Source organism: Salmo trutta, chromosome 40 (genome assembly GCF_901001165.1).
Source record: "Salmo trutta chromosome 40, fSalTru1.1, whole genome shotgun sequence".
In the NCBI taxonomy this organism is placed as follows: Eukaryota; Metazoa; Chordata; class Actinopteri; order Salmoniformes; family Salmonidae; genus Salmo; species Salmo trutta.
Genome location: NC_042996.1, coordinates 9,116,507 through 9,130,247, shown reverse-complemented (window position 1 = coordinate 9,130,247; position 13,741 = coordinate 9,116,507). Strand labels below are relative to the sequence as shown.

The 13,741-nt window shown below is 43.0% G+C and overlaps 1 protein-coding gene and 1 long non-coding RNA gene across 2 annotated transcripts; both read right to left on the bottom strand.

Moving 5' to 3' along the window:
* Positions 1 to 2,029: 2,029 nt before the first annotated feature.
* Positions 2,030 to 2,779, bottom strand: LOC115180448 (uncharacterized). The gene is made up of 3 exons (XR_003873075.1): positions 2,644 to 2,779; positions 2,294 to 2,477; positions 2,030 to 2,120 (listed from the first exon to the last, which is right to left on the bottom strand). It is a non-coding gene; the product is annotated as an uncharacterized LOC115180448 (long non-coding RNA).
* A 1,016-nt stretch (positions 2,780 to 3,795) lies between these two features.
* Positions 3,796 to 12,867, bottom strand: LOC115180447 (protein FAM180A). The gene is made up of 3 exons (XM_029742540.1): positions 12,347 to 12,867; positions 7,841 to 7,938; positions 3,796 to 4,701 (listed from the first exon to the last, which is right to left on the bottom strand). The coding sequence occupies exons 1-3, from the start codon at positions 12,447 to 12,449 to the stop codon at positions 4,354 to 4,356; spliced, it is 549 nt and encodes a 182-aa protein (XP_029598400.1). The 5' UTR covers positions 12,450 to 12,867; the 3' UTR covers positions 3,796 to 4,353.
* Between the last annotated feature and the right edge of the window lie 874 nt (positions 12,868 to 13,741).

Genomic DNA, 13,741 nt, shown 5'->3' with positions numbered 1-13,741 from the left:
ATGACGCTGTTTGGGATGACAATGACCATAGGAGCAACACAGCACAAACAGATCCAGACCAGGCTTATTGGTTTAATATATGTGCAACACATGGAGATGTTTAGGACATCGGTCCCCTTTGCCAGAATGGAGTCTGAAGGCAGAATATATGGGTGACATCTAAAAAAAAAAAAAAAAAAAGTATGCAGTTGATAAGAGTTAAAGGCAGCGGTGTTCATTCTCTCCAACTCAGCTGATATCAATAACACTTCATATCACCTCATAGGAGTTTGGAATCCAAACCAGGTTGGCTAGAAGACCGCAACTCAAACGTGACCGAGCAGCCAAGGTCTGTCAGGACATTGACAACCATGACAACTACAAGCAGCAGACCAGTAATTTAAGAGACTGTGCAATGCTGCCACCTGGTGAGTAAAAACAAATCCAACCAATGTTGTCTCCACTTAATTTCAAGAATAGGGCCCTGACAGATAAGGAAGCTAAAGAAGCTACAACTATAATGGAGATAGTCCAGGATGATCTCACAGCTCTGAGGGGACAGAGGGGACAGAGGGGTCCTGTCTTTGGTACAGGTTCTTCTGAAGGAACTCCAGGATCCTCCTCCATTTTGGCTGCTCTCCCTACAACATGATCATTGCAACAACATACCACAGTTTTACACTAGGGTAAAAATACTAATGAAAAACAATCCCTTTCAGAGACTTGTAATGTAATGTGTAATGTCTAGTGATACTATCGACTGGGTCCTTGATCTAGCCTTATAGTAATTAAGAGCAGATGAGAGATGCTCTGTAAAATCCCTCACCTTTGCCCCTGTTCTTGGTATAAAGCCTCAGGAAGGTGCTGGAGTGGAAGTGAGGAGTGTAGAAAGGTTTGATCAGGTGACCAGCACCAGGGTAAGACACAGGTTCCCTGCCCTCTCCAACATACTGTACTGCGCATCTGTGCATAGAGGTCAGAGGTCAGGTGATATCTGGGATAGGCCTTTTAGTGTGCCAACTTGTATGCATTATCAGGTAGTGGCAGGTAGCCTAGTGGTTAAAAGTGTGGGGCCATTAACTGAAAGGTTGCTGGTTTAAATCCCTGAACTGACTAACCCTAATTGCTCATGTATGTTGCTCTGGACAAGACTGTCTACTAAATAACTCAAATGTACAGTACTTACATCCTGGACAGATTCTGCAGTGGCACAGTTCTGGTCAGTTCTGGCTTCTCCAATGACCATCAGTAATGGACACTTTAACCTCCTGAGCTATGGGGTCAACAAATAGGTCCAAACACATGTCAGATCCTCACTGTGCAAGTACATACAGTATAGTGTGCATACAATGCAGTCTGAGAGATATCATCACCTCAACTTTAGGGCCACTCTCAGTGATGGGCTCAAATGGTTGTTCTCATCAAAGTGCATCTTGTGCATATTTCTAGGGATTTGAGCAAAATACAACTATAATTTCAGTGTATTCCAAATGAGGTAATTTACCATTGCTTTAGAATAGGTTAAAACACACTCACGTGCTGTACTTGTCAGCTATTGACACAAGGGACAATCTAAAAGGGAAAACATGGCTGCCACTTATACACACCATACATCTGGGCTGGAAAAGAGGGGAATTATCAAAAAATATGTTGGAAAACAGGAGAGGGTTGTGTCTACAGAGCACCTGTAAAATAATTGTTTACAGTATTTGCGTTCAGTAATTAACTGGTTATCAATCAAACAAGTCAAATTCAAAGAGGAAGGCGTGTAATACTCACATTAATGACATCAGAGTAAACGGCCAGGGATAAGGATTCCCAGTGAGGAGCCAAACACAGCCACTCTATCACTGGCCACCTGGGGATGGTCTCAGCTTAGTGAAGGCTGTCTGAAGTAGGGGCGGCAGGTTCACAACAAACTCCAGAGCACACACACTTCAGGCCTGTTGCGTCTTTTTCCACAATGAAATGTACAAATACCTCAAAGTACATGCATCCTATGGCAACTGTTGTAGGGAAGTCCGTGAGGTACTGCAGCACAAAGGAGACGTAGCTTTGGGAGGCTAACAGGGAGGAGCGATGCTCAAACAGCCCCCCTCCTCCCCCAGATAGCTCCAGCACAGCAGGGAATGGTCCAGGACCTTAAAGAGAAAAACATATACAGTAATATAGTATAGTATAGTATACATATCTGTTACACTTGCATCCATTATCTAACAGTCCGTCACATTTCAAGGTCAACATTCTGGTCTAATGATATACCGTAATGCATTTTAGGACATTTAATCGAGTACGAAATATCTTGTTTAGTCACCTGCTGGTATTAAAAGGGTTCCCTGGATTCCGTCCTTGTTGATGTCTATCTTTTGGACTACGGGGCCATACACCAGCGCTCTACGACTGTACAGGCTACAGCAGCCTGCTCACTGAAGTCCTGGCTGATGTGGCCACTGTACAGAAAGATCTGGACCAGCAGTGGAGTACGGATATCCTTCTTCCTGACAGGGAGAAAAGAAACAGTCAACTATGTAGGGAGAGCTAACTGAAAATAATTCAGAATTCATACTGGAGCAGAGGCATATCTTATGTAATTGGTGTGTGTATGTGTGTGTGTGTGTGTGTGTGTGTGTGTGTGTGTGTGTGTGTGTGTGTGTGTGTGTGTACCTGAGTCCTGTTTCACTGCCAGACACTGGCCTCATGATCCACAGAAAGCCCATGGACTCTAAGCCCACACAAGAACCACCGAAATGGATGTCCTCGGCAACTTCACACACGGTACAGGACAATAACACGACCCTGTTGCTTTACTACAACAATTTGATAAACGAGTCAAAATATTGTAATTTTTCCCAAAAATATATTTGCATGAAGTATCACAAACATAGATAGTAACACCTGGCAAAGTAGGAACACAAGCCCAAAACCATACCTGTTCTTACCTTTGACCATCCCCGTTTCTTCACTGGCATAATGGCCGAACGCCTCCCATCCTCAGAGCACTGAAAGGAACGAAGGGTGATCTTCATTTTTGAGGAAAAACATTCTTCACCACAATCTGTAGTTTCTCGTCAATAAGGGCTCTAGTGGGCTCTACCAGGAGCATGGGGCTTGGACTCACTCCTGCCATTATGTGTGACCACCAGGAGAGCTAGACCAGTTCTATCACCATCCGAAAACAAGAGCAACTGGACACAGAGAAGGAAAGGAGTTTTCCATGCAAAATGGCCGCCACCCTGAACCTGTTCATCTGTAGGCTGTGGAGGAGTGAGAAACATTGTAGGCAACAGTATGTCAATGGAAAGTATTTTCTAGCAGCGGTGGACTATGTCGAAAACAGGACACACATTAGGCACTCACTTTTTTTGTAGCCATTGAAGAACTGGAATGTGTAGATCTGGGGGATGTGTAGAAAGCCTGAGGCCCGATGTTTCACATCTAGTCTGACGTCCTCCCTGCAGCTAGAGCAGCTAAAATCCTCTAATTCCAAAATAAAAACAGCTTGGGACTGAGGCAAATCCCTCCCCACGTTTTTGCAAATGTGAATGAAGTCATATCAATCATTTGCACATAATCATAACAAGGCCATATCAAAAGAAGACCATAAGTGCTCTCCAAAAACCTGTGAATCCAGATAAGCAAAAAAAATGGTAATGGGCCTGCAGTGTAAAAGATGTTGCATAAAGCTTACTTCATTATACATAAATAATGTTTTTACTGCATCAGGATAGCATACACATACTTTTCAGCTGAACAGTCTTCTTCAGTGTTTAGTTTGGTTCATAACATGGCCATAACCATGGTACAGTTAAAAAAATATATATTGATAATTATTTTATTATAATATCAATTACAGAGAGATAAGCTGAGCAAATTGATACCCCTGTCTTCACCAAAGCAATATTACAGTTCAATACAATATTTCTGCACCTCATGGGACTATTTTTTTCATGAAGCTCCTTTTCGCAACAGGACAGTGCTGGGAAAAGATTGTGTGATTGTGATAAACAACTGAGAAGATTATGACAGAAGATTTGATAAAGACCTGTAATGAATCATGAGAGTGACTGATAAAATATTTGAAATGTTTGTTTACATCTGAAGTCCTGGAACAAGGCGGAATCCGATTGATAGCACATGAACATGATATTGTTCACATCCCTCCTTTTCCCACATCCTCCTTTCAATATGATTAGATCATATCATAATTGGATCATAACCAAACATATTACATTATCAGAACAGTCATTTTGATTATACAATATAACTCAATAGAAAACATCCATTAAATTCCCAGCCAAAAAGTGACTTGTGTTACAGTATAAAATGATCAGTATATTACAGTATCTAAAAGAATGTGTCCACATGTCCATAACACTAGTTGTGCTGAGGTGTCCTGGGTGGCGTCAGATCTCCTTGAATGGCCCTGAACAGCTGCAGCAGGGCGTCTCCCCACAGCGCCTTCTGGTGTTGGGAGGTGGTATGAGCCAGAGTCTGGGCAGTGTACACCATAGTGAGCACTGTGCGCTCAAAGTCCTCCCTGCTTAGGGCACCTCTGTGCTGGGACAGGTGGGAAGTCAGACGTCTGATCTCGGATAGTCTCTTGGGCAGGATGTCCTCACAGATAACCTCCAGCTTTTGGACCCTCCTCAGAGACGCCAGCTCCTTGTCTGGGATCATGAAGGGCTTGTCCTCACCCTCGATCTGCAGGCCTGCCAGCAGGATCTAGAAGACAGCCACAGTTGTATCAGATTCTTTACAGGTTCTATCAGATCCACTTTTCAATTGTCCATCTGTCATCTCAATACCTTCATGTTCTGAGATTGTTTGATTGATTTAATCAATTGACTTATTGAATGATTCAATCAACAGAGCGATTTCCCACACATAGTCAGGGTGAATCTCATCTCATGCACCACCAATGGTATAACTGGAACACAAGTCAAGCTCTTACCACCAGGGGTCATACAATACATTACAAAAAATGTTTGCTGCCTTATTCCTCTGTTGAATTGGACTAAACACTCAATACTTAAGACCTTAAAAATACGTTTCCATTCTTTCCATGGATAGAGGGACGGTTTACCTTGAGTAACCTGACTCCCGTTGGCATGTATTCATGGATGCCAAGGGAAGTCAGGCTTCCCCAAAAAATTGTCCAAGAAAAAAAGTTTTAAAAAATGTATCTTTCGTGTCTCTGTCTTTCAGAATTTACTTCAATTCGCAAGAGGCGGAATGCATCTCACCAGAGAAAGCATTAAAGCGAGTGAAATTGTGCCCCTTTGTCTCTGTATGTGGAGGCCATCTATCTGATGATGTCTGGTCAAAAATAGTTTGGCATTTGGCCTCCCTTGATTAAAAAAAGGATAAAATAATAGCTAATCAGTTTTGAGCTAAATTGTTAATGGTCCTGGCTCACCAAAAAAGTGTCAAGGGAAGCCAGTTTGGATTTGGCTTCACTCATATCACATCACATCGAGACCCAAACTTCATTGTCAAAAACAACTTGAATTGTTGCATTTTGTTGTGTTGTTGTCCTTCGGTGGCTAGCTAGCTAGCTAAAATTGTCCCCTTCCTAAATTAGCCATCGATGGAGATAGGGATTTGGACTTGCGGTTTTACTTAATTCACCATACTGGCAAATTATTATAACCGTTATTCTGATCCAAGGATAAATTCATACATTGGCCTGAGAGGATGGAAGTTCAATATGTAGCTAGATGTAGAAGGCTAATGTTAACTAGCTAATGTTGCCCATTAAAAGAAAGTTAGGCTAGCGAGCAAGCATTTTAGCCAGGTAGCCTAGGACAACAAAAAATGAAAGCATGTACTGTATAACAGAGTCATAGACCGTTTCGTCAACATGAAAGAGGAGGATGGCATTTCTCTACAAGTAGGGTGAGTCAACGTGTTTTTTCTACTTGCATACACACACACACACACACACACACACACACACACACACACACACACACACACACACACACACACACACACACACACACACACACACACACACACACACACACACACACACACACACACAGAGAGAGAAATCAGAACCTTGGAAAGCCACATCATATTTAGCTTATGTTGATTGGACTAAATTGTTTTTGGTGTCTTTACTTGTCACTGTATTAGACTAAGCACAGTTGATTTGATGATGTTGAAATGTTGAAGATTAAATGGTGCTGGAATAGTGGAGGCCGCTCCTGTTTTCTTTGTGACTTGCGGTACCTCTCTGTGGTTCTAAATCTATAGTTGTTTAGTAGTCCGAAAATGTCAGAAACATTAACATGCTGGACCATGCTGTAGTTCATGTAACTGTTGGTAACATTTAATATGCTTTGTGGACTTCACTGGACAGATGTTGCTCTCTGGTTTTGTAATGATGAAACAAAGGTGTGGTTGAATTTATTCTGCCACTGTGTTTTCTTATTGTCTCGGCCTTAGGCCTATATATCATGGTGTCAAGGCATATGAACTAACAGGTTATAGAGCAAACAACGCAATTATCACAACACATAGGTTGTAATATGTCTGTTTTTTCCTGGCTTGGTTTCCCCATTGATTTTACCCACACACTGCTACTGATGACGACTACTGACTGAGGCTTCAGCTTTCCTTTCCCAGTGGATCAAAACTACGTTCCTGCTCCAACCATGACTCTCGTAGCCCAAGTTCAACTGTATGAAATGTAGAAAGTTTGAACCTATTATGACTGTTCACTTTGCCTACAGCTTTTCTGCCTCTGCCCTTCCCACCTCCAACCTCCATTTCCCTGCAGCACGACGAGCGGTAGTACCCACAAGATTCACATCAAACAGGGAAATGATTCAGCTCTTCAATTAGTAGGAGAAGAGGAGTCAAACATTCAATACGTCTTTAACTTTCACTTCTCTCTCTGAATGGAACTCTGAGGAGATACACACACCTACACACATAGATCCACTACTGAAGACAAGAGCTCTTCAACTTTGCTTACTGCACACGTACTTCTTGGTTCCGTTGTTTGCTTAGCTATGTTCAAAGTTCTGTCATAACAAACTGTAGAAATGTAGCCTCTTCCCATACTGTATGGCTCAATTCCAAATCAGCCCTTAGACCCTATGCTCTCTCAGATCTTCATAAATGCAGGGTCTAGGGGTCAATTTGATATTTGGCACTGACAAGGACTGATAGAAGAGTTTGGTACAGCATGGAGAAAGGGGTCCCTACTGGACCTACAACTCACTTAAGTAACTAGCAGAGTCTTTGAAAGTCAATAATTCTTCCCAAAAGCACGAGAGATGAGCTTTCAGGTATTTTTGACTTGTTATGCCTAAGACAATGGTGAATATAAACGCTTGAGTGGCATTGATTCTGATGCAACATGTTTTGCTGCTACCCCACAAGATTCACAAACCTTGAATAACCTATAACCTCTGTGTCCATGTTTTCCACTCAAACATCAGAGCGGTGGATGGTTGAGCGGTATATGTCCAGACATATTGTTTGCTCCTTGGGCTCCAACATACCAGCTGTAATATGCGTGGATGAATCTGGGTTGTGCCCACAGTGGATATGGTCTGGCTCAACAACGAGAAGAAGCAGAGGCCTCTGGGATATGGAGTTCAATGTCAGAACATTTTTAAGTAATAAAGTCAAAGCTATCTGAGAGGAGGGTCTCTAGATGATCCATTGTGGGTCGGAGAGAAGAGCCAGACTGTTACAGACTGAGAGCATGCAATACAACTTTACATTTGTGGAAGATTTAACTTTATTTGACAACAATCTTCTTGTTTCCATGTAACATTCACAATGAGTTAAATCCCCTTTAAGCACATTAATGTAATTTCAGCAGAGCTGGCTATTTTCGACTCACCTCAAACAGCAGGTTAACATCTTCCACAGAGTTCTGGAAGGTGGGGTTGACCAATGAGTGTGTGCCACGCTTCACTCTGAAAGCTGATGGGTAAAGGGCTGAAGAGAAAGGGGAGAGAAAGTGAGAAGAGGAGAGATAGCATTTTGAATAATTGAATGACTCATTAAACCAATTGCAACCAATAGAAGTCCTGAAATACAATAGATCCAGAATTTCCCGTTGAGCGGGTGAATATGGTTGCCGTTGTTGTGACCAGTAGGTCAGTCAAACTCAGCACACGTTGCAGTATTTACGCAGTGGCATAGGTCTACAGTATACAATATAGTCAAATACATTGACACAGTGGCTATAGGTCATGTGAAATCCTACACTTACTGCATACTGTAAACATGTCTACGTAGGTTAAACTATCTAGCCCCAGGTTTGTGGGAGACAACTAGGTGGTAAACTGCAGCAGATGTCCCCATGTGAAACCGGGTGAAAACCCTTAAATCTCTGACACCGGTAATCGCTGGTATGTCCCACATTATAGATGCCCCCTCTTTTCAAACAGCCAGGTGTGTCTATAGGGCATAGGCTATAGGGTAGGGCGGTCAGATTTCAAAGAGCCAGGGCATATGTGCCGCAGCAGGCCTGAGAGTTCAGGAGCTGTGGTCTGCTCCTCATAAAAGCCCTCTCTCTCAGCCTTCAGAACTGCAGACTATGGCAGCTCTGTCATTTATAAGGGGAGCTAACCAGGAGCAGGAGCAGAAGCAGAGAAACACCTGGACACAAGCTTACCAACTGGGTTCCAACCTTGGTCTCTTGCATACCACAAGACTGCTGAGCTAAAGGCAGCTCCTGAGCTAAAGGCAGCTGAGGCAGGTATTCTGATCTCAGATGAGACCATTCGCTGAACCACCTCCTTCACACCTATTATTTTACCTGTAGGGGAGATGTAGTAGTTATTATATCTACAAAGGACTCGCATGTTTTCTCAAAAATGACCTAGGCGTGATTAACATTAAGTGAGATAATGGGACTTTGAGTGGCTTCTTTCAACAGGGTTTTCTCTGTATTACTCTGAGTGGCTTCTTAACAGTGAGGGGATGATTTGAGGCAGGAGTCCCAGTAGTGACATGTTAATACCCTTCACCAGTTTGAGAGACGGCTAGAGTACATAGGGACATTCTTGTGGTCAAGTATTTTGATCTCAACAGAAAAATATGACACGTTGAGAAATGTTGTTAACATGACCTAGAGATGACCCAGCTCAACCCAAAGAAAGTTTGGTGCATGCAGCATCTCTCCCTCAATACGTTATTTGCTTTCTTTTCCATTACAGCCCTGAATACCTGGCAGGGACTGTGTTGAAAGTACAAGGCCATGTGCTTTTGGCTTGAAGGGTCAGGTACAGACAGACAAGGTCCAAATAAGAAGCTTGATTGGAAGTCGGAGCATGTATGAAATGGACACAAACAGACCATCGATCATGCAGTGCTTCAGTCTGTCTGAGGAATGCCTGGGACCTTGACAGAACAGAAAGGTTATGGTAGGAACACAGCGTGACTAGGGGTAAATTACGGTTTCCTCTCAACAGTTCATAGTTCAACGCGGTTGTGACTGAGCTTTATGAAACATAACACGCAGGGCTACTGTTTGTCCATACTTTACACCATAGCTTACTCATTCTCTCATAGAATGTCACTCTCTGGCAGGTGTTGTATCTATCTGAGCTTGGTTAGATTCCCTACTACTGTAGAACGTGCTCTTGTTACTAATCTAATCTAATCTCTCTGCTGTTTGAGCCAAGAGAAATAAATGCTCACTGAGCTTAATGAGGGTCATAGTTTAAACATTGGCCCTCTCTATGGAAACTGATCAGGAATCAGCTCCTGGTCAACTGACACCCAGCACAATTCCACTCACTGTTTTCCGACTGTACTCCTTATGGAATCTGATCCAAGACCAGCTCTTGCTACTCCCAGTCCCCCTCCACTGTACTCCTAACCGTCCGGCCACCAAGGCCTCACACTCTCGACAGGACAACACTTGCCACATTCTCCCAATTCCAAAACAGGGTCAAATAAACAGAGTTGGAATGTATAAGCATACAGAACACACCCATAGGGACAACAACTTTTATTGGCACAGAGCCAGTGTGAACAGTGAGGTTATGAGGTCTATGAGGTTCATTTCCATGCTTCGTTTTCCATGAACCGTTTGACGTTAAGGCGACGCTGTACCTCTGTGGAGATATTAGCTCCAAAATGGGGAGCTAATATGGGTTTCACCACTAGTTTCACCACTAGTTGCACAGGCGCCATACATACAGCAGCTGCGAGGAATGCCAGACATTGCCGTCATCGTTTTCACCCAGATTTGGGCTGATATGTGCTACTGTGCATCCAAGTGTGATACTGATTCAGTATGTATTGGAAAGCCTAAGCCCCGATGTTGACTTTTATCCAGCAGCACATCCTTTCCTGATGCCTTCCAGTGTATAGCTTATAAGTGGAGGTAGGTGGAGCTGGAGTTCCACACACAGATGATAAGTTGAGTCCACTGTGTTGAGCTCGAGTCAGAAGTGAAGAACAGGAAGGAACCTTCTTTTCACCTCAGCAGAACAACAGCAACACAAAGAAACATCTAAGTGCAATGTTCATGTGATGTGCAACCTTGCCTGAGACCTGAAGACTCGTGTAATGCCTAGGCTTAAGCTCAGCGGGCTAACACAGTCGTCTGACACACAGTAGACTCGGTTTCCAAATCTAGCCGGTCACATATGGCGTAAGTGGTTGCTGGTTTAAAGTGGATGATCCACCTCTGAAAGCAGATCTCAGTTTTCAAAGCTCTGAGCTAGAAGAAACCAATCATTGCTCGTGCTTCTCGGTTCACTGTAGCGCTAGACTAAATAATCAGTGTTTGCTAGACTAAATAATCAGTGTTTGCTAGGACACTGTCCCCTGTGTCCTTACAAACAAGCAGGGAACTTGTAATCTCCCTCTAAGCACATGCAATGAGCCAGGAGAAAACACAAAGCCATTCATTACAAGCAGTGCTAAATGGTCCTGGCTGGAATTGTGTCGTGATTCGAGAAAAGCAGCAAAAACACAGGTCACTGTCCTCCAGGTTTACAGTAATGGTTATTTGGATTAAAGTCAGAGCCAAAACCAAAGTCAGGAACATTTCCCATACTACAACTGATGAATGATGTTTGCTTAACCAGTTTCCACATTTGCATTGTGATGTCCAAACTGATATTATCCACAGAATACACACACTCTGGAGCAAGCTAAGTATATGTCCTAATTAGAACTTTCCCAGTGGACCGAAGACCTGAGAGCTCCAAATATGGGACAAGATATGTCTCAATATTGAAGGGATAACAATACATCAAGTCAGATATGCAGATGTTTTTCCAAGCTGCTGCAGTCAAAACAGCTGGAGAAGAATTGGGCAGCAGTCAGAGGGACACAGTGGGCTACACTTACAGTTTGTCCCCTATTCCAAATCACTCTCTGTCTGTCCCCTCTTTCAAATCCTAAATATTCAGATGTGGTCTTTAGGGGTGACCTGACGTTCAATAGCCATACAGTAGATAAGCTTAGTACTAGTATGACATGGATGTAGTAATGTAATAATATTTTCAGAATGGATACTGAGACACATGACTGATTGACAGACCAGTTTCCCCTATGGGATTAATAAAGTTTGTATTATTTTATCTGATCATGTCAAGCTTGTATCCACACAGACACATCATGCATATGACTGGATCTCATCTGCCAGTAAAGACGTCAGCGAAGTCGCGTTTCCTGAAGCAGGTTCAACATCATGTGACTGATTCAGTGGTTTCCATTGAAATCCACCCTCCTACATTCCTTAATTTGGAGGGATCTATTTTTGGCCGTCGACATTTCTAAGGAACCAAACATTGATGTGTGTGGGAGGGAGGGGAGGGAGGGAGGGAGGGAGGGAGGGAGGGAGGGAGGGAGGGAGGGAGGGAGGGAAAATGTATGAATGTGGATCCAAATGTTTGGACCCAATTACAAGAAGGCACGTGAAGTTGTTTTTCGCTGGGAACTTTGTTGAAAGATATTCAAAAAATATCATTTCTCTCCTTCTCGCCAACACAATCATATAGATACAGGAGACTAACACCCACAGCCTTGCCAAAGCAAACAAAACATTTGTCTTTTCTTCAAAAAACATAAAATCTCATAAAAGTCTGCAAACACATCAGAAAAAAAGTCTGCATACATTTTTTTTAGCCTACTTAACTCCACCTAAATAATCTATTTGGCAGCAAAATGTTCAGTTATAATAACACACAACGATACTTAATACATAACCATATTGTATATTTTTTCATTTGATTCCAAAATGCAGTTCATTACATCTTATTGCTACTAGCTCTGAGAACGTCTACACAACAACCATTAACTTTCTATGAACGTGTCTATGTTGACCCCTCAAACTGACCTGAAGTCAGCCTAAACTCTGTGAGGTACTCAGGTGTCCTACCTTTCCTCCAGTGTTGAGCAGCAGCCAGGTACAGCTGGCAGTAGAACACAGTGATGAGTAGACGCCACCGATGCATCATGCTGACTCTCGGCCCAGCACACATACACTGACACTGCCTGTCGTCTGTCTGTCTCCCTGGGATCTGAATGTGAGTCAGTCACCAGCCAATCAAAGCAGCCAGCCAGGCCCCAGCTGGAGAGAGCTGTGTACAAACAACCATCAGGAGAATGAGGTAAGAACGCTGACTGGAGCACTGCTAAACCACTTCACATGCAACTACTTCATCCTTTCCTCTCCACCACTCTGTCTGTCTGTTTCTCTGTTTCTCTCCCTCTCCTCCCCTTCCCTATCTCTGCCTCCCCCCTCTCTCTCTGTCTGTGACTGAGTGCTGAGTTCTCTCTGGCCAGGCTGTCTGGGCTGTCATCTGGAAGTCATCAAGACCCAGGGAATGGCTGCTCTGTTAGTGGCTGGCCTGCCGCTCACTGTGCTACTGGCTGAGGCAGAGCTGACACCAGACTGACTGCAGCTGGTCTACAACCTGTAAAACCTGTCCAGTATCATCATCATCATCATCATCGTGGTCACCGTCGTTTCCAATATGGTTTCCATCAACATTAGCATAATGGTCATCATGGTCATATCGTAACCTCGTCCCCAGGCTTATTGCTACCTCACGCAGAGACAACGATGGTGGCTGACTATCACTACTGTGAGGAATACCACGTCTCCATCATCATCATCTTCCTCTTCATTATCATCATACTCAGGGTTCTCTTCGTCTCTCCATTGTCCTCTCAACAGTTTATGTTCTCTTTGTAGTCACATGATGTCAGTTACAATAACATTCTGAACTCTCGCTAGCAGGGCCAAGGAGCATAGTGGTTCGCTCAGGAATCCAGGGGCTTTGCTTTGGTTGGCCTGTCCTCTGAGACGAAGGCAGGGAATAAAGGAAAATAACTGGGAAAAACAAGCGATTTCAGAAACGAGTCTGCTATTATTAAATAGAATTACACCATTCTACCTCTACTGACTGTGGATGACACATGTTTTTGCAGTATGTATTTCAGAGCTCAACCAATATCGGCTATATCAGTACTCTACTGCTGAGAACGAATGGCGGATGCATAAATTATCATTTGGTTTAAATGTTTTGATTTACAATTACTGCTTCTATATTATCAGCTCATGATCATAAAAAATATGACTGATGACTGATATAAAATCTAAATGAAAATCTAAAATTGCCAGTAGTTTTAATTACCCACTTCACATCATTATTGCCACCACCTTGATTAGGTAACTTCAAACATTTCAGTGATATATCAGGCAATGCTGGAGGGCATGATTAATTGAGCGCCCGCTGACTTTCAAGTTATTTGCTTTATGAACACAATA